Source organism: Chironomus tepperi, unplaced genomic scaffold (genome assembly GCF_022539635.2).
Source record: "Chironomus tepperi strain 1889 unplaced genomic scaffold, CSIRO-AGI_Ctep_v1 contig_445, whole genome shotgun sequence".
Classification (NCBI taxonomy): domain Eukaryota; kingdom Metazoa; phylum Arthropoda; class Insecta; order Diptera; family Chironomidae; genus Chironomus; species Chironomus tepperi.
The window spans coordinates 4,632,263-4,653,849 of NW_027226567.1; the positions used below are offsets into that span (position 1 = coordinate 4,632,263).

The 21,587-nt window shown below is 31.5% G+C and overlaps 1 protein-coding gene across 17 annotated transcripts in view; it reads right to left on the bottom strand.

Annotated features, from left to right (window-relative positions):
- Nucleotides 1-21,587, bottom strand: part of rg (A kinase anchor protein rugose) — a 111,673-nt gene that overhangs the window by 55,509 nt on the left and 34,577 nt on the right. For all 17 annotated transcript variants that reach the window (XR_011545123.1, XR_011545124.1, XM_070649982.1 and 14 more), the window contains 7 exons: nucleotides 18,623-18,727; nucleotides 16,995-17,121; nucleotides 16,750-16,850; nucleotides 13,803-13,898; nucleotides 10,646-10,767; nucleotides 4,970-5,096; nucleotides 915-1,034 (listed from right to left, as the gene is read on the bottom strand). Coding sequence is in view for 15 of the 17 variants with exons in the window: in XM_070649982.1 (XP_070506083.1) it covers nucleotides 915-1,034; nucleotides 4,970-5,096; nucleotides 10,646-10,767; nucleotides 13,803-13,898; nucleotides 16,750-16,850; nucleotides 16,995-17,121; nucleotides 18,623-18,727 (798 nt within the window). In the remaining 2 variants the exon portion in view is untranslated. The remainder of the gene's footprint in view (nucleotides 1-914; nucleotides 1,035-4,969; nucleotides 5,097-10,645; nucleotides 10,768-13,802; nucleotides 13,899-16,749; nucleotides 16,851-16,994; nucleotides 17,122-18,622; nucleotides 18,728-21,587) is intronic.

Consider the following 21,587-nt stretch of genomic DNA (forward strand, 5'->3'; position numbering starts at 1 on the left):
AGGCATCTGCTCATTCATTTTACTTCACAGCTTATCCGTAAAACCCTGGTTGTTACCAGGAAATTTTGAATTTTCAATCTTGAGCAGTTTGACACAATATTTTTCGGTCACGAAAGTGTGTCGTGGAGCATAGTTTAAGAAGCACTAATCTAGATGGATGGGTTCTTAGCAGAGCTTGAAGTTAACTCGAATTTAGCATGAATAAGTTGACTTAATTTCATTTAAAATTCTAAACAACTTCAAACCGCTGTCGACTAAACGATTCAGAGTGGAATCTGGTTTGGAAGTTATAACCAAGAATTGTTAATTTGTCAAATTACTCAAGCAGTAGAAAGTCAATCAACCATGAATCTCAACTCATATTCAACCCTAAAAATAGAATTTCATTCAAAAATTGTAAATTATACAACGCATCCCCAAAAAAATTTATATATTTTACAACTTCTGAACTTCCAACATTACGAGAGAAAAAAAAAATCCAAATATAAAGTACGGAACTATTTACTTCTTATTTGTTGACAGATTCTTTTCAATTTCCCTTTTCATACCATCTCATCATCTCATGAAATCCTCAAAGGAAGTGCAAAGTCTGAATAAGTATAAATACGTAAAAACATGACGAAAAGAAGAACTTTTCAATTTTCAAACAAACTTTTTCTCTTTTTTTGCTGCTACTGCTGCTACTTGACAAATTCTCATGAGCTTTTTTTCACTATACTTACTAACATGAATTTCGTTGATAAAAAATGAAAATTACATTTATTCCAGCATTTAAATTTAATCAAATTCTCTTCTTTTATGACATGCGAGAGACGGAAAAAAAAACTTTTTTTATAACAACAAAAAATTAAGAATTTCTTCAAGCGATTCCTCGTACTGTGCATGCATATATATTATATAATTAAAAAACTTACATCATTTGTTGACACAAACCACGCCATTTCTGTACTTGATGCTAATTGTCCATTTACCAGGCACTTGATTTCACTTTTCGTCCAACGATTATAAATGTATACAATTGCTATCATATACCACTGTTGAGGATATAATAAAAAAATATAGTAAAGAAAATGTCATTAAAAAGGGGTGTAAAAAAATGTAAATAATTATAGGATGAAAGAGTAATTAGATGAAATTAATTCAAGCATAATATTCACATTAAAAGCAAAAGTTTTTTACCGGAAGGAAACTACTAGGAATTAATGAGATTAAGAATATAATTTTTTGGTCGTTGAATTTTCGTCGAAAAATTTTTAATGAACAAATTTTCATTTTTTTTTTGTTGTGGATTTTTGATGGAGCTTAGTGTTTTGGAAGTAATTGTGAAAATGTTAATTTTGACTATTTTAGATACGAAAATTAATGAATAAATTGACAAAATAAGAAGATTTAAGAGGTAAAGTTATGAAAACTGACATTAAAGTGTTCATTAATTTGGAAATTTTTCTATTTTTTGTTAATTTTTAGAATTTTTGAGATCTTGAGAGTCAATTTTTAATGGTTTGAAGATTGGTGAACTAGATATTATCATTATGACTTAGAAATAGCTCATTTTGTGCTAAACGTAGCTCACTTTGAGCTTGAATGGATAACTTGAAGTACCAACTTCCGTGTGTAACTGGGAAGGCACATTTTATTCAAGAGAGATGTTTCATAAGCAGTAAAAGACTGCAAAATATTAAAAATTTAATAATTGAACCCTCTAATTCACATAACTGAATTATTAACTTCCGCGTGTAACAGAAAAGACACTTTTAATTCAAAAGAGAAGTTCGATAATTAATAAAGGCTGCAAGATGTGAAAAAATGATTAAATAAGCCCTCTAACTCACTAAATTAGAGTATCAACTTCCGTGAGGTGTAAAGAAGTTACTTTTAATTCAAAATGTTTTTCAGTCTTTATCTTGCAACAGCCAAGATTAAACACTTATAATTCAGTAAATTTTTCATGAGCTTAACCCAAAAAACTTTCCAAACAATTGCCAAAATCACCAATTCCACTTAACAACACAACAGAGTCTTCCATAAATATAATAATCCACATTTACGATACTAAAGATTCATCCCTCAAAAAATAAGCTCAACATAAATTTCCACAATCAAATTAAACGACTTCTTAAAGTTATAAAAATAATACAATTTTAATGATAGATACATAATTACAATCATTATTTCCATCCCAAGAGAACTTAAAAGCCATTGAGAAAATTTCTGAATAATTACAAATTAGTCATTAAAAATTAAGGCTTTTTGGAAGAGTCTGAGACTTGACATTGACCAAAAATAATGAAGATTAAAATTTTTGAATGATTATTATCAATTCAAATGAGAATTTAAATCTTAAAATCCTTTTATAGAAGATGACTGGGTTCTCTTTAGAGGAATTTTGTTTAAATACATTGATGGCTTTTGTTGAAGAGAATATGGAATAAATTTTGAAGTATTTTGATACTTTATGGTTTAGACTGGATGTTTTCATGAGGATTGCATTCAACTATAACTTATTTAGAGATATTTAGAGTCTAGAAAAGTCTAAGTGAAGGTCAAATTTGCAGTCTATGCAAAGGCAATGCTTGTGATAGCTGACACCTAGGCATTGGCTCAACCTTGGTATTAGATGACGCTTCAAAAGGTGACAACTCTGATTTTGATCATATTTTTCATATAAATTATTGAACTAATAATAGCAAAGCTTGAAATAATCTTGGTTTTGGCATGGAAAAGTCTACTTGAATGCCAATAAAAATCTGAGTTGGTTTCTAGGTCTGACCATTAGCCCGAGCAGCATAATTCGACTTTATGCTGTAAAAATGGTTCGAAATCAGTAGTTTATGCGCCATCAGGGCTACTTTGCGTCTTGCTGTTAATACGACAACATATTCGTGCCCTATCGAACTGTTGTCGCCTTTTAGAACTATTGTCTACCCGATGTACTGTTCAGTTAGAAGCAATTCAACCTCACAAAACTTCCCACAACAATCTTACATAATTCTCAAAATCCAAACTTCAAATTCACCCAAACCATTCCAAACAAACTTTACCAAAAAGACCACCCTCAATAAACTCTTTACGGTCAATAAGAAAATTAACAAAGATTTCTAAAAATGCTTTTACATTTGATCCTTATTGAGAGACTCATTCATTTATCAAACAGTATTTTTAACCCAACACAAAGCAAAAAAGCAAATCTCTTTCATCACATATAATTTTATATGTATTCAAAACAAGTCTCAGCTTTCACAAAAAAATTTTTCACTTTACATGTTTTGTCATATGAGATGGATAAATGTTATGTACATCAAGTAGAAAAATGAAGTACATATTGAGTCTGATATGGCAACATGTATACACAACATAATGCTATAAACATTGAGACACACAAACGAGAGGAAGTCCAATTTCATATAAAAGGGAAGGGAAAATGTGTTCATGAGATACAAAATAATATAAAAAGTCGACAGTCCCTTTCATGTGTATTTTTTTTTTACATCTTCATAAAAAATTAAATCAGAAAAAGAGTGAGGAGGAAAGAGTTGAAAGTTTTATAAGCGTTGAGCCACATTTCCTAAGTGGAATTTTAAATTCTTCTTTATGTAAATATACACAACAAGCCATAGATCTACAAAACTAATTTTGAGAAGGGGAAAGACTGTAAATTGGCATGGAAAGGCGTATTTTGAAAAGAAATTCAATGAAATAAGTTAATGAATCAAAGAAATCTGTTCCCAACTGTTTTTATGTAATTGTTCAAATACTCATCAGGGGATCAGAAATTAAACACAAAAGAATGCAGGTAAAAATTTTATGCTAGGGGAGAATAGCATATGTATGGAAGATATCACTTACTTAATGTATTACAAAAGGTAATAAACATATGGAAGGGTCGCAAATAGAATAAGGGGTTTAACTTCATATTTTGCAATTTAAAGTAATACATTTAATTTTTTTATAATTTTTAAAAGTAAGGAAAAGTAGTCAAATCTTTCGAAATACAGAGCTATTTATGATTTGAGTCATTTTTGGAATTTAGATGATTATTAGCTAAAATCCAGAGTGGAGAACTTGACATAATGCCTTGTTAATAACAAGATCTACGGTCGACTAATGATACTTTCTTTAGTCAATCTTAAGTCTAACTAATAGCTAGACATAATGTAAAATAGTCTACTCGGGGATGAAGCTAATATGGACAAGCACGAGTGGATAATTTGACTTGACGTCTGGTTACTAATTAGACCTACCGTCGACTAATGACATTTTCTTCAGAGCTATCCGTAAGATTGGTCATTAGTCGACATTAGGTTCAGCTATTAACTTGACATTTTGTCAAATTGTCCAGTCAAAATGAATCTCAGGCAATGAATATAATCAAGAACAGATTTAAATCTCATTAAACGTTTGAAAATAGTCCGAACAGACATCGCCCATAAGTATGTCGACAAAATTGAGCATATTCAACAATATTAATTAAGTATACTAATGAGCATCTTCATTTAAATGTTCGTAGTCTGTTAGAACTTTTACCAGGTCTCGAAATCGACTCAGATTTTGCATGGAAAAGTCGACTTGAGTCAACTCAACTTCATTTAAGAATCTAGTTGATTTCGAGTTCTGTCTTTTACTTAATTTAAAATGGAACACCCTAAAAGGACCTTCATAACTCGATATATAACATCGAAATTCTAATAATTCCTTTTATAAAACCTCCAAATAGACAAAGTGCTTCACAAAATCCCCCAAAAAAAAAAACTGTGTCATCCTCAAAAAGCCACCATACCCGAAAATTTACGTCTCCTTATATTATGTATGAGCCATCAACACAGAGCAAAAAACAACAGCATACATAATATCAAGCATACGTATATCTACATACATTTAATAATAATAAAAATGTTATACATGTGAATATATGAGACGGGCTACAAAAGAGATGAAATGTAATCAGAACAAATTAGATTTTTTTTTTTACCTTTCTTGGTTGAAACTCATATTTGACACAATGTTGAAAACCTTTGCCTTTAACTTTCATCGACGTCAGTACAAGACAATTTCCAACAAAATGTGCAGTATAACCGACACCTTTTGATGTTTTAAAGCTGTATGTGGAAAAAAAGAGAGAGAAAAAATGGTCATTTATGAGATTAATCTAGCAAGTCTAAGTGTGATAAAGTGACGTTGTTGGAAAATTCTAATATGATGAATATTTATATCCATTCATATATCTAACTTAATTTTTGTAGGATAGAGCAGATATAAAACTAGATGTGTTCATTATTATGGCAGAGATTAGGGAGTTGTTACACTTTTTTTACGGAGAATTATGTTCATCCTCATGGCAGAGATTAAGGAGAACTTTTTTTACGATCTTCGTGTGCTGCTTTTGTGACATGGAGATGAATATTTTGTTCGTATAATTTCGATGATTATCATTTTTGTAGCATTTTTGTAACTTTGTTGCTAAGTGTAATTTTGATATTGTGGTTCCTTTGAGATTGATGTTGGTAATGACAAGTGATGTGCAGTCATTGATGTACCTCGAAAAGTATAAATTGCTTAATCGATCAAACAATCCGATTCGAAAGCGGCGTTACTCTAACATGATAACGACGTGGTTCTGGCATGATGCCGCAGTGACTTTAGTATGATGCTAGATTTGAGTCAAGCCGACCTGAATGTCGGATTTTGGATCGATCAACTGATTTGTACTCTGCATAGTAGATTTCATGTTCAGATCTGATTGAAACATGAAAACTTCTACCGACACAATGGATCAAACCCCACATTTCGTAGTAAAATGAGTCGAATTCCTCCATGATGGTGTCATCAGGGCAACTACGCATCTTATTGTTTAAGTCACGACTTAACACGTTCTCAAAGCAAACACGATGTGATGTCTTATTATAAAATTTTTGCATTAACTGTAGTTTTTTGTAAGACTCGAGTAGTAAAATGCAATTTATAATTAATCGCTTCGTCATCTCTTTGACGAGAAGACTTAATGGTGCCACGACGGCTTATTTAGGCCCATTTTTATGGTGAAAAGTGAAATTACCGCATCGTGCGGTTGAGAAGAACTTCGAATTCTTAAGAATTTTAAGAACATCTCGTACAGTCCTGAGCACTACATTATTCATTCTCATATTTTCAATGTCAAATTTCATAAAAAAACGCCTATAAGAATTTTTTATGTCCTCAAAAAATTTCAGCACGTGTAAATCATTGTATAGAAACCTAAGACTTCAAAAGTGCTGTTCATTTATCAAGCAAACACATGCGAATGCTATTTCGTCTATTTATAAATCTCGCTATATTTCTTCTGTCTGAAATTACATTTTGTATCAAAAAATAAAATTGCGACAATTTCCCTTTAAATACAAAATTTCAACTTCAAAGTATTCCAATTCACTGAGCTCCTTAACGAATGAAAATGGAAATTTTTTCCTATGTAGTTTCATAAGAAATTTCCAAAAGTTCAAAAGACAAGTTCCTCGATTCAGCCATTTGAACTATTTGGTAGATCTGTATCTATGGTAATATAAATTTTAAAATAGGCAGTATGGAAATTATTGCTAAAGCCAATGAATGGTAAATTAAGCAATTTCAATGTAGTTGCGTAGTTCATCGAATCTGATGAATTTGAGTTGGATTTGGATGTTTAATGTTATTGATATTGAGATGTTCAAAGCCCTATTGGACAGAAATACGTTATAATTGGTTCCTGAGAAATGTATGGTGTAGAAATGGTCGATTGTCTGATTCCAGGCCGAATTCAAGTCAAGAAATTTTCGGTAATTTCTAGGTTTTGTGCTTTCAAGTCAATGTTAAAAACAAGATTATGGCTAGTTCTAATGGCTTTATGGCTTATTCGGGATAATATTCGAATTTCAAAATTTGTTTTGATGACAATTGGTACAATTCCCCCGTACATCGTTCACAATGGCCTGGTGCCGGATTTGGGATCAATTAACCGATTTGTGCGATAGTTCCTGCTTTAGACTCCACCTAAGGAAGGCTATATATCACAATTGATCTTTAAGTGCACCAAAGTAAGTGACTAACCAACTTGTGCTGTTCGGGAAACCCAAAAGCTTCTCTATGCAACCTCCACATCACCCACAATTGCCTTTTCAACCAGCATTTAAATAAAGCTAACAAATATACATCTAAACAAGAGCCACAGAAAAGAATATAGCCTCGATATTGATAGAAATACAATAAACGTATCCAATATTATTATAGAAATAAGAAAAAAGAGGATTCAATCTTTTTCCATCTACATCTTTTTATTTCCATTTTCATAAGCATACACATACGTATAGCCAAATTGAAGAAGAAAGAAAAAAAAATCTCATTAGGAATAAATAAATTGGAAAATATTTATTTGCGGCAAGATTTGTGCAATAACAAGCACAAAATCACAGAAGTAGTAGACATATCCGAAAAAAAAAATCGAGAAAAATTGGAGAAGAAACTATTATGAACGCATAAATAGACAAGATTGAATGAGAATATATTTTTCATATTATTCAATGTCCCCAAAGGATTTCTTCTTATTTTTTTTGGGTCGGAGGCTTGAAGGAAAACGAAGTCAAAGGAAACAGAATAAAATATTTTTTTTGTGTACGGAGAAAATGAGCTTACGAGAATGGAAAAAAGGAGTCCTTTTTGGCATTCAGTAAATGCGCTTATGTATGTGTAAAATCTTAAATATAACAAAAAAATACAAAATCTTATTCGAAGTCATCAATGCGATGGCATTAAAAGGAGCTTAATCGTCATTACTTTTGAGCTTTTACCTGTTATTTTACTGGGCAAAAAGCTCTGAATAATTGAGTGAAAGATGGAAGCTTTTTAATAATTAAGGAGCAATTTTGGTTATTGGAGCTTTGGTTGTCTTTTGTACTTTGAGTAGTCGCATCCGAAAAGCACAATGCATCAAGTCATCAAAATGGGTAGGTTGATATCAGTCGTGATGGATCAGACAGACTGGACTCAATCCCTAACCTTACACCTGCCTCAACATCCTCTCAATCTTAAACAAATCATATCCATGATAATTCAAATCTTCATCTCAAAATTCATCCCAATCCACTCATAAATTCACAAAATAATCCTCAAAATCCATAATGTCAAAAAATAACCCCAAACATGACAAAATGCGTTACAAATTTCTGACCTACAGCAACACTCATCACTCTTCATTTCCCATCTCATATTTCTACTGATGCGATGCAATAAATTAAATTTATTTCGTAGTTGAAGAAAATGAAATTTTTTATTTAAAGGTTCAACAGTATAACTTGAAATCTCTAAAGACCAGCAAACCAGAGAGAGTGAATGGAGATTGGTGTTGAAAAGGTAAAAGAAAAGTAAAATATCAAATCATATTGAAGATTTTTTTTTCTCTTTTAGCTTTGGTTGCTCTTGTTGATTCTTTTTATTTGGAGTTTCTTTGGGGACAGCTTGAGTTGAGCAGTTTGGGAGGTTGCTTTTTGGGGAGAGGTCAGGTAAGAGGTGCTTATGGTGTGAATGTGGATTTTTAATGTTTAAGGAACTTATTTTTAACGGAATTTAAATCTGCGAAATAATTGAAATGAGGCGAATTTTAAATTGATTAATGAGAATCTCTAAGACAAGTCCTTGTCTGCAGACAGGGACAATTTCGAATTTTTGCGAATTTGCACCACAGCTGTGGCTTTTGAGCAGTGATTGTTCTATCTAAAAATAAGACTGATGGTCTTAAAGCTCGGAAAAAAATGCTATAATCTGGCTCCAGGTTAGAGTGATTCTGGCTCAAAACCAGATGAAATTTGACCTTAAGCTCATATCAAGTAGGTGTGGATCTGAATTTTCGTCCATTTCTTCGTCATTTGCTTCCCGGATAGGTTTTCAAAGCGGGATTAAGATTAAGATATCTCAGGAATGCCTCGATATCGATAATTTGGACAATGCTGCATAATACAGCAGAGTAGCAATTTCCTAGCAAAACCGTTGTGCTTTTCAGACCACAATTCATCCAAATATTGCGCATTGTGCATTAACTTCCATCAAGTCGACCAAAAACATTCATCTTTTTCATCTTTTTGCATTACCTTTTTATACTCTTGATATTTTACACCATGCATAAAAAGAAGAAAAGCGAAAGAAACAGAAATGGGACAATAAAAGGGCAATAAGTAAATTGGATTTCTGAGGGAGACGTTTATATCTTCTGTCTTGTTTTTCTGTAAAAGAGAAAAAATTATGTTTTCTTATTTTCTTATATTTTTTGTGTTCATCTCCATCGCTCTGTTTATGGCTTTTTATATATTTTAGAACAGAAACAAGAAAAGCTTTTGAGTTAATAATAAGAAATGTGTGGAATAAATGTAATACATAATGTCTTTCCTGTTTGTTTGCGCGTTATTTTTTTCCTTGTTTTGTTGTTAGTCAAAACGATAAAAAAAATATAAACGATGAAAAATTTCCAGCATCTGTAAAGGTATTTTGGCATTTTGTTTGTGAAAAACGAAATCGCTTTTCCTCTGTTTTTTTCTGTGTTAGTCTCTTAATAAAAATTTATATAATATTCAACGCAAAACTGAGAATGATAAGGGAGACAAAAAAGTTTTTCTAGATGAAGAAATTTGCTGAATAAATTCATTTCTGGAGATGAACATTTTTGTGATAATAACAATAAAAAAAGTTGAACAAATATTTTTTTTTAAAAAAAATTATTTTGATTAGATTTGGATCTGATGCAGGCAGGGGCGTATTCAGGATGGGAATGACTATTTGAGGGTCAATCACCTCTCCTCCTTCTCTTCTTTTGGAAAAAAAATCGTTAAAGCCATGAAAAAAATCCAAAATCTAATCTAAATTTTTGCGAAGCATGCAAAGTTCCTCAATTTTCTAGCTACGACTCTGCAAGTAGTCTTGTTAAAATGCATTGTATTTGTATTTAATTTTGGTTATTTAAGTACCTAACTTTTTTAAAAATTTGGTACGATTTGATTTTTTGTGTTTCCAGACAACTAAAAGTTTAGATTTAAATGCTGATTTAGGTTTTTTGAAGATTTAATCTCGATAAATTCCCAAGACTGCAACCGAGAATGAGACCTAGGCAGCGCGGGAAGTCTTAGTCTCGGTCTCGGTCTAGATTTCAAAACCCTTAATAGTTTATCAAAGCTGATGTAGCTTTAATAAATTATCGAATAAAAAATAGGATCCGAATATCACAAATTGACTAATTTATCCTTAATCCGGCAACAAGCAGATATTATTCTAACTTAATGCTTGATTCTGTTTAAATCCTGCATCATGTCAGAGTCACGGGAGCCTGGGGGAGAGCTTTTGATCGATTAATAAATTTATGCTTTTCAGGTATATTTTACAAATGACAATCTTGTTAAAGAGAATTTTGTATCAATTCTGTTTAAATTCATTAAAAATTCAATTTTTTGTGTCTATATTTAAATGAATTTCCAAAAAATCCATCAAATAATGAATTCATTAATCCAATTTTATAATTTTTCCATCATCTGCCACAATAATGATTAAAATTGAAATCAAAAAAATAAAATCATCCCAACATGTCACGTCATCATCAATAAATAAATATTAACATAATCAATAATAAATAATAGAAATAAAAATTGATACTCACCAATATAAATAAGGTTTCTCCCGCTCAATATTCACTGAATTTATCGGATCTAAGCGAAACCATGTGGTAAATGTAAATCCATTTTCATACGGCCACTTTGCTAATGGTGGTAAGACGACAGCCTATATTTTATTTATTTATATTTTGGAGTAAAAAACCCCATCGGAACAAGAATAAAAAAAATATTAAGGAAATGTATAAAAAGGAAATGAGAAATAATTTAATATTTCAGTTATCATCATCAGTGAAGCTTTTTTCCGGATGATAAAATCGATAAGTACAATGGTGGGGTATGATGAAAAAAATAAAAAAAAAAGAAGATGGAATCGAGATAAAGGCAATAGCATCAAATAGAGGAAGGAAGGAAATATTTGATGAATATTGATGAACAAATTATTGATAAATGAAATTATCTTCCGACAGCATAAATTCCAAATAATTTTTTTTTCTGTTTTCTTCTTTCAATCTCGCCCCTAATGCTTGTTAGGATCCGAAGCATAATCTAACAACTAAATCTAGTCAAATACAATCAACATTTCTTCATTGCTATGGTTTTTTTTTATTCTTATATAAATAATCTTCAATCTACTTGTTCGGTGCTTATAAAAAACAAATATTGAGAGGCCGTAACAAGGTCATTATGATGAGATAAAATTGAAATTTTTAGAAACGGAATCAGTAATGATTGCAAATTTTTGAATTGTGGGATTGAATGAATTTATTGAATTTTATTCATCAAATTAGAGCAATGTCAACCTAAATTAGCTCAATTTATGATTTTGGATGAACCAAAGGACACTGCTTGCAATAGGACAAATCGGTTAATTGACCAATCGGGTCTAGACCGACATGACCCTAACTTGATGCCAGATTCGGTTTAAATTTAACATCATATTAGAGTCCGAAAAGCCTGGTACAGGATTTTCGATCGATTAACCAAATTGTGCTATTCAGGACTGTTTCTCAACACATTTAACTCTAATCGGTTCACTGTACACTTTGATATTAGCCAATAGAGTCAACACGAACAGTATCATGAGAATATGATTGATTCAAATTACTAATTCCTCCTTAAATGTCCAATAACATCACACATTGATTCTTTTAAATTAATAAAATATAAAATATCTTAAAATACTCCATTCTAAGTGCCTTTTTTCCATAACACACACATCCCATCCACTTGATACATTAACTTGACATTCGCTCTATGCCCCCCTTTATCAACATCATTATAATAATCATCAAGTGTAATTGGTTTTATTAAAAAAATAATATTATCATTTTCATTAAAACATTAAAGCCACTTAAGAAAGAAAAAAATCACTGAATGTGTTAAGTGAAAAACTTTTGAAAATGATTTCAAGTATTTGACATTTGATCTTTCCATTCTTACAAGCCATTAATAAAGAATATTGCTTTCATCATCACGATCAACTCTCGTCTTTCACTTTCATCATTCTGTGAATATAAAAAAAAAATATTTTTTTTCACTTCATGCTAAAAGCTCTGCATCATCATTGAAGGATGTATGTAAATGTCTCATGTGTATGATGATGATGACGCTTAAGGAAGAAAGTACAATTTTTTTTTTTTCTCGTCATTATTCCATCCACTTGTCATTCATCATGCATACATTACACTGTTCTTCAAACAGACATTAGCATCGTCATCTTCATGTTAAGCGTTTGCCACAGTGCCTGTATTTATTTAATAAATTTTCTTCTTTTGTTCCTCTTATAAGACATTATAGACAAGTTGTCTATGTATTTGTATGCCTTTATGTGTGTATTTGTATTAAATATTAATATTAATGAACTTTACATTGAATGAATCTTTATTCCATCATTGTTTATCTTCTGTTCCTATATGTACATACATACATAAACTTTATATCGTGGATGTAAAGCACCACCGTTTTTTTTTTATGGCATAAGAAAGTTTGAAAGGGAAATGCAAAATCATCATTCATTATCTTTAGTATAATTTTTTCTTTTTTTTTTGGCATGTAAATGTGGGCGAATTTACATTGTTCGGCTGAATTGGATGATGTAAAAAGAAAATTTGAAGATTTTTTTTTTCTATTTAATATATGCATGGCTGATTTAAAAAATGTTGAATAGATAGAGGAAATATTAATTTAAAATTTAGATTATGATGTAACGTATTTTTAAAATTTGAATAATTTATGATTTTACATCATTCGTGGGGGTATTGAAAGAAGATGCGAATGGGGGATTTTTGTGGTTTTTTAAGTTGAAATAATACTGAAATTAAATGTTTTTGTTTGATGATTTTGATGTTTTAAAGGGGAATAGATTAATTGAGTCGAAGTGGCTCGGTGGCGGAATAGTTTAATACTTTGGTACGTAATTATTTCAATAACGACCAAGCGGTCATGGATTCGAAACTCGACAGGAAAAAAAAATTCAATTGTCCTTTTTTGAATCATATGCAGTGGAAACGTGGCTCACAGCCTCCCTTTGTAAATTAAAGACAATGAACTGACAATAGCGTCATCAAGGAAGTGATTCTGATTCCACTAATACCTGGAGGTCTAATGAGTCCAGAGGTCTGTCGCGTCTTCACTTATTAAACAATCATTAGCCGCAAAACACCCCATGCACAGCTCTGGATCTGAATGAGGTTTTAAAGGTTTGAATGCAAATCAATCAAGTGACAGCTTAATGACTGTATGCGCTACTGGATGCGTTCTGAGTCAGCTTAATGATTGTATGTCCAACCAGATTCATTCTAATTCATTTTCAACTTAAAACTCATTATTTCCTTAAATCTCATTTTAAAGATAATGTCAAGTCCCTTAAATCCACTTAAAGTCAAAGTCCACCAACAAAACCGCGTCGAACATCCACAAAATTAGTAAACCACATCATTCAAACTATATCAACCCAAAATAATACAAAACTAACGCTTCCTATTTATCACATAAATTATATATGTCAAGCGTCGAAATGATATGGGGGGATATAAACAATGGAGGACATAAATTCTCAATTGTCATCCAACTCTTATGAATTTTCATCATCCACATCCTTTTCTATTCATTATTATGGATGAACAAATTTTACTTCACTGAATGATAAATCAAAATTTGTAACATTACTAATTAATTCATATGATTATATTATATACATACCGATCCTTTTCGTCCTGGAAAGCTAAAGAAGACGTCGGGACCATTACGATGTGGCATCTGACGTAAGACATTCAAAAGTTTTGCTGAATGTCGTGGCTGTGTGTCGAGAATCATTTTTCCATTGTTGATTATTAAAAGAATAGAAAAGTAGAAATATATAGAAAATTAGTAAGGCATACATCATGCATATATGTTTATTTATATTATTATGTATTATTGTGTATAGAAAAAAAGTAGCATAATCATCACGCAACCATGACAAAAACATACTATTTACAGCATTAATTTTTGAAGAATATTTTCATTTTTCCTGCCAAGATTATTGCGGATTGAATGAAAGGAAGAATGGGAAATAAAGGAGAGGCTTTTGTGACATGAAATAAAAAAGTTTTTTCAAAGTATACAACGAAGCAAGTTTTATAACGACAATGGATTTTGCTCCTTCCATACATAATGGTGAAATGTAAAATATGCTGAAGCTAAAAGTTTTATTAATTTTTTTTTTTCGTTCCTTATTCTTTGTTCCTCGTTTTTTTTTTTCTCACTCAACAATTCGCTGTGCTAACAAGAACTTTTTTTTATTTTTTGCTTTCCTCTTATTTCTTTTATTCTATATTACAACACAAAAATGTGTGCTTTTTTTTGAGGCGGCTTCTGTTGGAATAATAGGCTGTTTAGCTTATTTTGTCAGCTTGACAAGCTTACAGCTTTATCTAGATTTTCTACTTTTCCTTTAAGTCCTCGCCATTTCATATGATATCAGATTAAGTGGCCGTACATTGCTAGAATTGCTGTTTTGACCTGGCTTAGTATTTGTCGGTGTATTCATGTCATGAAAGTATTAAAGAAAATGGTGACTAGAGTAGAAGGAATGGGCGTTTTAGTAAGTAAAAGTGTGGAAAATTGAAGAATTATGAAAATTTTGAAGGCTTTTCTGTTTAGAAGTTGAGTCCTTCTTAGACTCCCATGGAGTTAAAGGAGGCTGTTGATAGAGACATAACTGTACTTGGCATTAGAAATTACCACACAGAAGCCTCTGATAGTGCCAGATTCATCCGCTATCTATGCAAGACCATAGATCACAATTGATCTCTACATCCAGCGAAGTAAGCAAAGTAAGGAACTATGAAGGATTTACAGCAATACAAAATTCATTACTTTGATTTGTAGGGCAAAAATCATTGTTGTGCTGCTAAATAATAACAAAACAGCTCTGATGAATATATAAGCTCTGATGGAGAGAAACAGTCAACAGATTAAATATGGAATTGACAGTAATTGAAGTTAGAGTTAGTTGACAGTATTTGGTTAGCTTCGTCACTCACGGATACATTTGGATAGCAATTGAATTGTGTGACTTCGTAATTACGTTGAATAAGGTGCAAAGAAACCACTTTTAGGTACCGTATAAGTATTTGTGTATCATGAAAGCATGTTATTTGCCTGTTAAGTGCCCTGGCTCTTCTATAATCTTAAAATGCGCTCTATCCCCTCCAAAAATTTTAAAATTATCGCTCACTTATTTTTAAGGAACCCCCAAAAAATAATGAGAACAAAAAAGAAAATTCTTCAACAAAAGTAAAATTCCACACAGCATTTTTTTCCTCCCCATCCTCCAACTTCTTTGTCGATAGCATTAACAGACATTCAATGTTTTTAAATAAAGTGAGAGGATGAAGAAAAGCCAGTTAAAAGAGAGAAAGGAAGGGATCCATTGTGTTGAAAATAAAAAAGAACTTTCGATTACCTTATTGTAAAAATTAATTAAAAATTAATCAAAAAAAGAGAAAAAACTTGTTCATTAAATTATGTATACCGAACACGTTGTTTTTGGTTCGGGAATAATTGAAATAAGAATGAGAAATTTTAAAGGAAATTAAAATTTGGTATCGCATTGTGTTCCTATGAAGAGGGACTACAAAACAATTAAAAGGAAGTTCGAATGACTGAAAAAAATAATCAGATTCTTTTATTATTTTCTATTGTTTTGTCAAAATCAGCATAAGAATAGGATGTAAAGAGTCAATAAAAAAAAGAGGGTACTTAAGAGTTAAAATTTTTCGAAAGTGAATAAGAAGAGACAACGCATTTACATATTTATAGGACAAATTTCTAAAGTGGATAAGTTTAGAGAGTCTTGTTGTTCTTGCAGATGGGTTTTGTGGAAACAATAAAATTTCAATGTCATGGGCTGTTGGGAAGGACTGAATTTCAGATTTAAATTTTAAATTAGGATTTCAGTTTATTAAAAAAAAAAAGTTTTTTTTGTGCTTCTTGTCTATTTTTATATTTTGGGTATGGAATTGATCTAGAATAAATTAAGATATCAATTTTGTGGACTAATCAATGACTTTTTGGTGATAACAGCCAAAGAATTCATGGAAAGAAGCTGTTGACAGAGACAGAATTGCATTTGGGAACTGACAAGCGGTAGCCAGCGATAGGAACAGTTTCAGGTGACATCTAAAAGATGTCATGGATCACAATTGGTCAGTTCAGAATGAATCAGGTTGACAACTTAGTTTTCTCGTTAAAAGGTCTAAAAATCTTTGAATTAAATAGAATAATAATTAGCAGGTCATAACCAGTTACGAAGTTGAATTCAAAAGTCATCTATGTAAGGTCTTGAATCACAATTGATCAGCAACAGTGGCGTATTCAAGGAATGAGGAGATTTTTCTGACCCTAACACGTGATACGTTCAATGGAGTATATAATTGAGTAAGTAAACTCTTTGTCATTACTTAACAATCTCAATAAATTGTACAATTAGCCTCTAACAATTCTAAAAATTACAGCAAAAATCTCAGAAAATTCTTCCAATTTCTCTAGAAAACCAACAAATTCATTCATCCAGACAAATTGCTGACAAACGCTACTTTTCCTATTACAATAACACTAATAAAATAAAAAAATCTACAAAAAGTAAAGTATAATAAACTCTTACCCATTTGCCATTGTTGGCTTTCATCGCACCAAAAAGCAATTTGAGCTCCTTTACTGTTATACTATAGCTGGCAAGTACGCCAAGCATTTCAATTAATAAATCTGTCGAATGAGAGAAAAAGAAAAAAAAAGAGAGAAATAAAGTTTTATTTTATGGCATAGATGTCGATTTTTTTCGTGGTATATTTAATTAATTAATCAATTAATTCGAATAGGAAACATGCGGTTGAGGGATTTATATTTTACCTGCAACTACCACATCTGCTTTATTCAAGCGTAATAACACGTGTTCAATTAAGCCGACCTCTGTACATGCTTGCAAGTTTCGTACACTTTTTCGTAGTATTGCGATAAATACGCTCCATATTTCGGCCTATAAATTGGGTTGAATAAAGAATAAGAAAAATATTTTAATTATAAAAGCATCTTTATCTTTTCATTTTGATTGATTGAGATGAGTTACAACAACAACAACTACGAGAAAAAATTAATTAAAGGATTTAAGAAAATTTTCAATTAGTAAAATTGAAGAAAAATTTATCAAAAAAGTTTGTTGTTGTGATGCTTTTGTATGCTCATCAATCAAAATAAATTATCTTAAAATTTTCTAAGAACAGATTATGCAATTTGTAAAGTTAATGATGAGCTTAAGTTGTATGTGAGCATTTTGCACATTTAATTGAGATTTACATGTTTACGTTTGTAGAGAGATTAGAATTTTGAAGGTTATGATGAATAGAATGATGAAAGTTTTGTTTTAGAGAGGCTTAGAGATGTTTTTGAAGTTTTATAGATTTATTTTATTTGAAATAAGGAGGATTAAAGTTTTTTTTGGTAATTAATTAATTTGTTAGCTTCTTCTAAGAACGGGTATGCTTTTGTTTATAAAGAACACTGAATATTGTTCTTCATACACCTCTAAATGTGAAAATAGGGTCCAAATTTATTAGAAATTAGAGCAGATGTGCGCCAATTTAAATAAAAGAAAGTAGGTTGCCAAAAAGCTCATGAGATCAATGTGTGAGCAACGATGCAAAAGTGATGGGAATCAGTAACTGGTAGAAGTTATCTAAATCTAGATCAAGCTAACGATGAACTTCATATACGGCAATGGGCCTTCGCGCACCTTCGCCAATTAAGTAAGGAAGTAAGCTAGCTCCAATCTACTCCAGGGTTGTTTGCTTTTACATACTCTTGAAAAAAATGGAAGGATTTTGGTAGTTTGGACTCTAAAAATCCAAAAATTCACCTTATGTGGAGTCCGGACTCCTGAAAAAGTGGAGTCTGGACTACAGAGCCCGATGATAGTCCTGCCATTTTTACCCCAGAACTACTAGTCAATTGAGAATTGTTTTAGGATAAATCTCTTAGTAAAACAAACAATTGACCGAAGGAGCCGATCTTTAGTTACATTCTCCCTCTATTTATACAATAGAAATTCCGAGAAAGTGAACGGTCAAAGTAACTAACTTTAGATGTTAAATATCATTAAAATTTCCAAATAACTTTCTTAAAACCTCCAACATTTTCCAATAAAAAAATCCTAATGGGACACTTAAATGACATAATTAGATTTCTACATTTTTAACAGCCTCTCTTAACTTCTAAATGTCATTTTCAATGTCCTTCTGCAAAGCATGTGTAGGAGTTAAGACCGTCCTACTACAAAATGATCCTCTGCAGTATAAAATGCCCTTAATTTTAATGCTCATTAATTAAATATTCAAAATGAACTTTAACATTGAGCAATAAAAATTTTTGGCAGCAGTAGAAGACATTAAACTTCAATTCTTCAGCCTCAATTTCATACAGCAAAAAAGACTCATTTTTTGACAAATTAAAAATAAATTAAATTAAAAGTTTGATAGACATACTTGTAAATTGGATGGACAATGATCTAAAAGCTCTAGCATATGTTTAATATTTTGTGCATCTTGTATCACGAAATTTAATTCCATATCAAATTCACCACCGACAAGCTGTAAATAAGAAGAAAAAAAAATTATATAAATTAGAATCATAATTAAGATAATTTCAAATAAATTAATTTGCTCGTAATTTGTATGTGACCAGAATGTCTATAGTTGCAATAATGTGCTAGTCTATAACTCTATACACACAAAAAAAGTAATGTGTAAGTAATTGCAAGCGAGACCCTTTTTTCCCGTCATAAAGTACACACACAGTAATGAAAATTGTTATCACAGGATATTTTTTGAAGGAAATTGTTCAATATCGTAAATAACAATATAATTTCCCCCTTTTGGCGCGGACATACATTAATTTTTATAACCTCACATACATAGGATTATAGGCAAGTAGGCAGTTTTGTGGGATTTAAGGCGCTTTTTTGTTGGATTTTCATAAATTAAAATTTTAACGGATTTTTTACATTTAAAAATTTAATTAAAAAATTGACGACCTTATTGTTGACCCAAATTGTCAGCTCTTCGGCTTCTTAACCTCAAAATCCATTTGATGACCCTCCAAACCTCCCCAAACTGACCAATTCACCCTACCCATCTCAAATCCCAGTCAAAAATTGAAGAATCGAAATGTGAATTCTCATAAAATTATATAAAGAATATAAAAGAAGTGAGGTACGTCAGCATAAACATTTTCAGCAAATTTTATGGTTATAGTCGAACGTGTATTGACGTGTTATGATTTTGCGATCAGAATATTGATGGAAATAAAATAAAAATACAAAATGTAAAGACACACATTTTTACAGCATCAGATCCTCTACACAGTCATTACAAAGACATAAATGGGGGAAGTAGCAATAAGAATGAAAAATATAACATTTCGAATTGAGACGATGGCAATAAAAGTGAAGCGGAAAGAAAATGTCTATCGATTTTCGGTGGGTTTTGAAACTCTCAAATTTTATTTTATTTTATTTGACGAAAAGATAAGAGGAATTTAAAAAAAATCGGAAGCTGTTGTGTGTGCTTTATGCTATAAACAGAATCATAACAACAGCTACGTGAGCTTTACCCTCAATTTTTACCTTTCTGCGCGATTACACTTGATCATTTTCTAATTTTCCTCAAAGTGACAATTTACTGTTCCAATACACTCTTGGGATAGGTGTGGAAAGGTTCGCACCGGAAGCCGTGTATAAAATTTTTATTATTATTTATGAATCTAATAACAATTGTTAAGTGCGAGCACCGTACAAGCGTAAAGAATTGATTTTTATCACGAGAATTTTGTTCGGAAATTACATTTACTTCCTTTTATTTCTTGTATGATGCATGAATATTTGATTCTTATGATTTATTTTCGACTCATTTCACAACTTCTTTATTATGGCTAGTGGTGTAGGAAGGTTTGAATAAGGAAACCATAAACCATGATGTAAATGATGTAAAATTTACAAACCAAATTCAAATCTATGAAATTTTGATTGTGCCGACCCAATGCCGATCAGATTTATAGCTGTTCCAAATAGCACACATCGGTTAATCGATCAAAAGCTCGGCTTCAGGCCAACCTATCTCTTACTTGATATCGAATTTGGTTTAAATCTGGCACCAGGTCGACGTAACTCTAACTTGGTACCAGATTCGATGTAAATCCGACACCATACAGGCTACAGATCGACGTAGCTCTTACTTGACACTGAATTCAATTTAAACCCGGCACATTGCTGGCTTCAGACCAGCGTAGCTCCAACTTGGTACCGAATTTGACTTAAATTCGGCTGCATTCCGTCTCCAGGACGGCGTATCTCTGACTTGATATCAAACAAAATTTAAACTCAGCACAAAACTGGCTCCAGACCGACATAAGCCTGATTTGGTACCAAATTTGATTTAAATTCAGTAGCATGCCGGAGTCATGCCTGCCTGGTGCTAGATTTCGAATTGATCAACCGACTTGCTCTATTCTTGTTCCTCCCACGATTCCAAATCAACCTTTGCTACACCACTGCATCACAATAAAATAATTCTCATAGCAATGAGCTTTTACCATCCATCTCATCGTCATTAATCATTTTGGACATTAGCATGAGAGGGTGAAGCAGAAGAATAAAAAAAAAATTAAAATGGAAAGGAAAATTGGATAAAAAGTTAATTAATGGTGTCGAATTTTTTATGCACCCTCCACGGAATGGAAAAAAAAAAGAAAATTGTCCAGCGTAAATAATTTACATTAAACCATTTCAATCATGCTTCTTAGATCCCCTTCTTCTTAATGGCTTAATATTTCAGTTTTGGATTTACAACTGTCTTGCGGAATGGATCAAGTTTTATTTTTTGCTGTATTTTTAGATACTTCCGATACCGTATTAAAAAATTCATTGAAGGTTCTGTAATTTAAGAAGATTTAAAGACTTTGTGTTGGCTTAAATTATTGATGGAGTTTAGGACGGTTTTATTCTTGGTCAAAACAATTGATGTTTTGTAAATAAAGTCGCAATTTATGTACAATTTTGTATGAATTAGGAATGAAGTTCATAAAAACAAGGCTATAGCTTTTGTATCTCCAAAATACCTGGATTCCAGTAGTTGGCAATCTGGATGTTTACGGAGAATTGACATGAACTGATGCTAAATGAATTTATTTCAAACTTGAGCGACCCAAAGGCTCTATTTACAGTTCCTTCCAAATAGCATAGACAGCCCAATTTAGGTGAGCATGGTCATTCCCAGTTAGGGATTACTGCCTGATTTTGATAAAGAATCCACAAAAATATCCATAATTCAAGCCATCTCCGATATCTAAGTCAACAACACTGTAAAAATTTCTTTAATCCGAAACATCCATAAACTTTTTATTACATCCAAGACTTTGAACTTCCATTACAAAATGAGAAAAAAAAAATTTAAA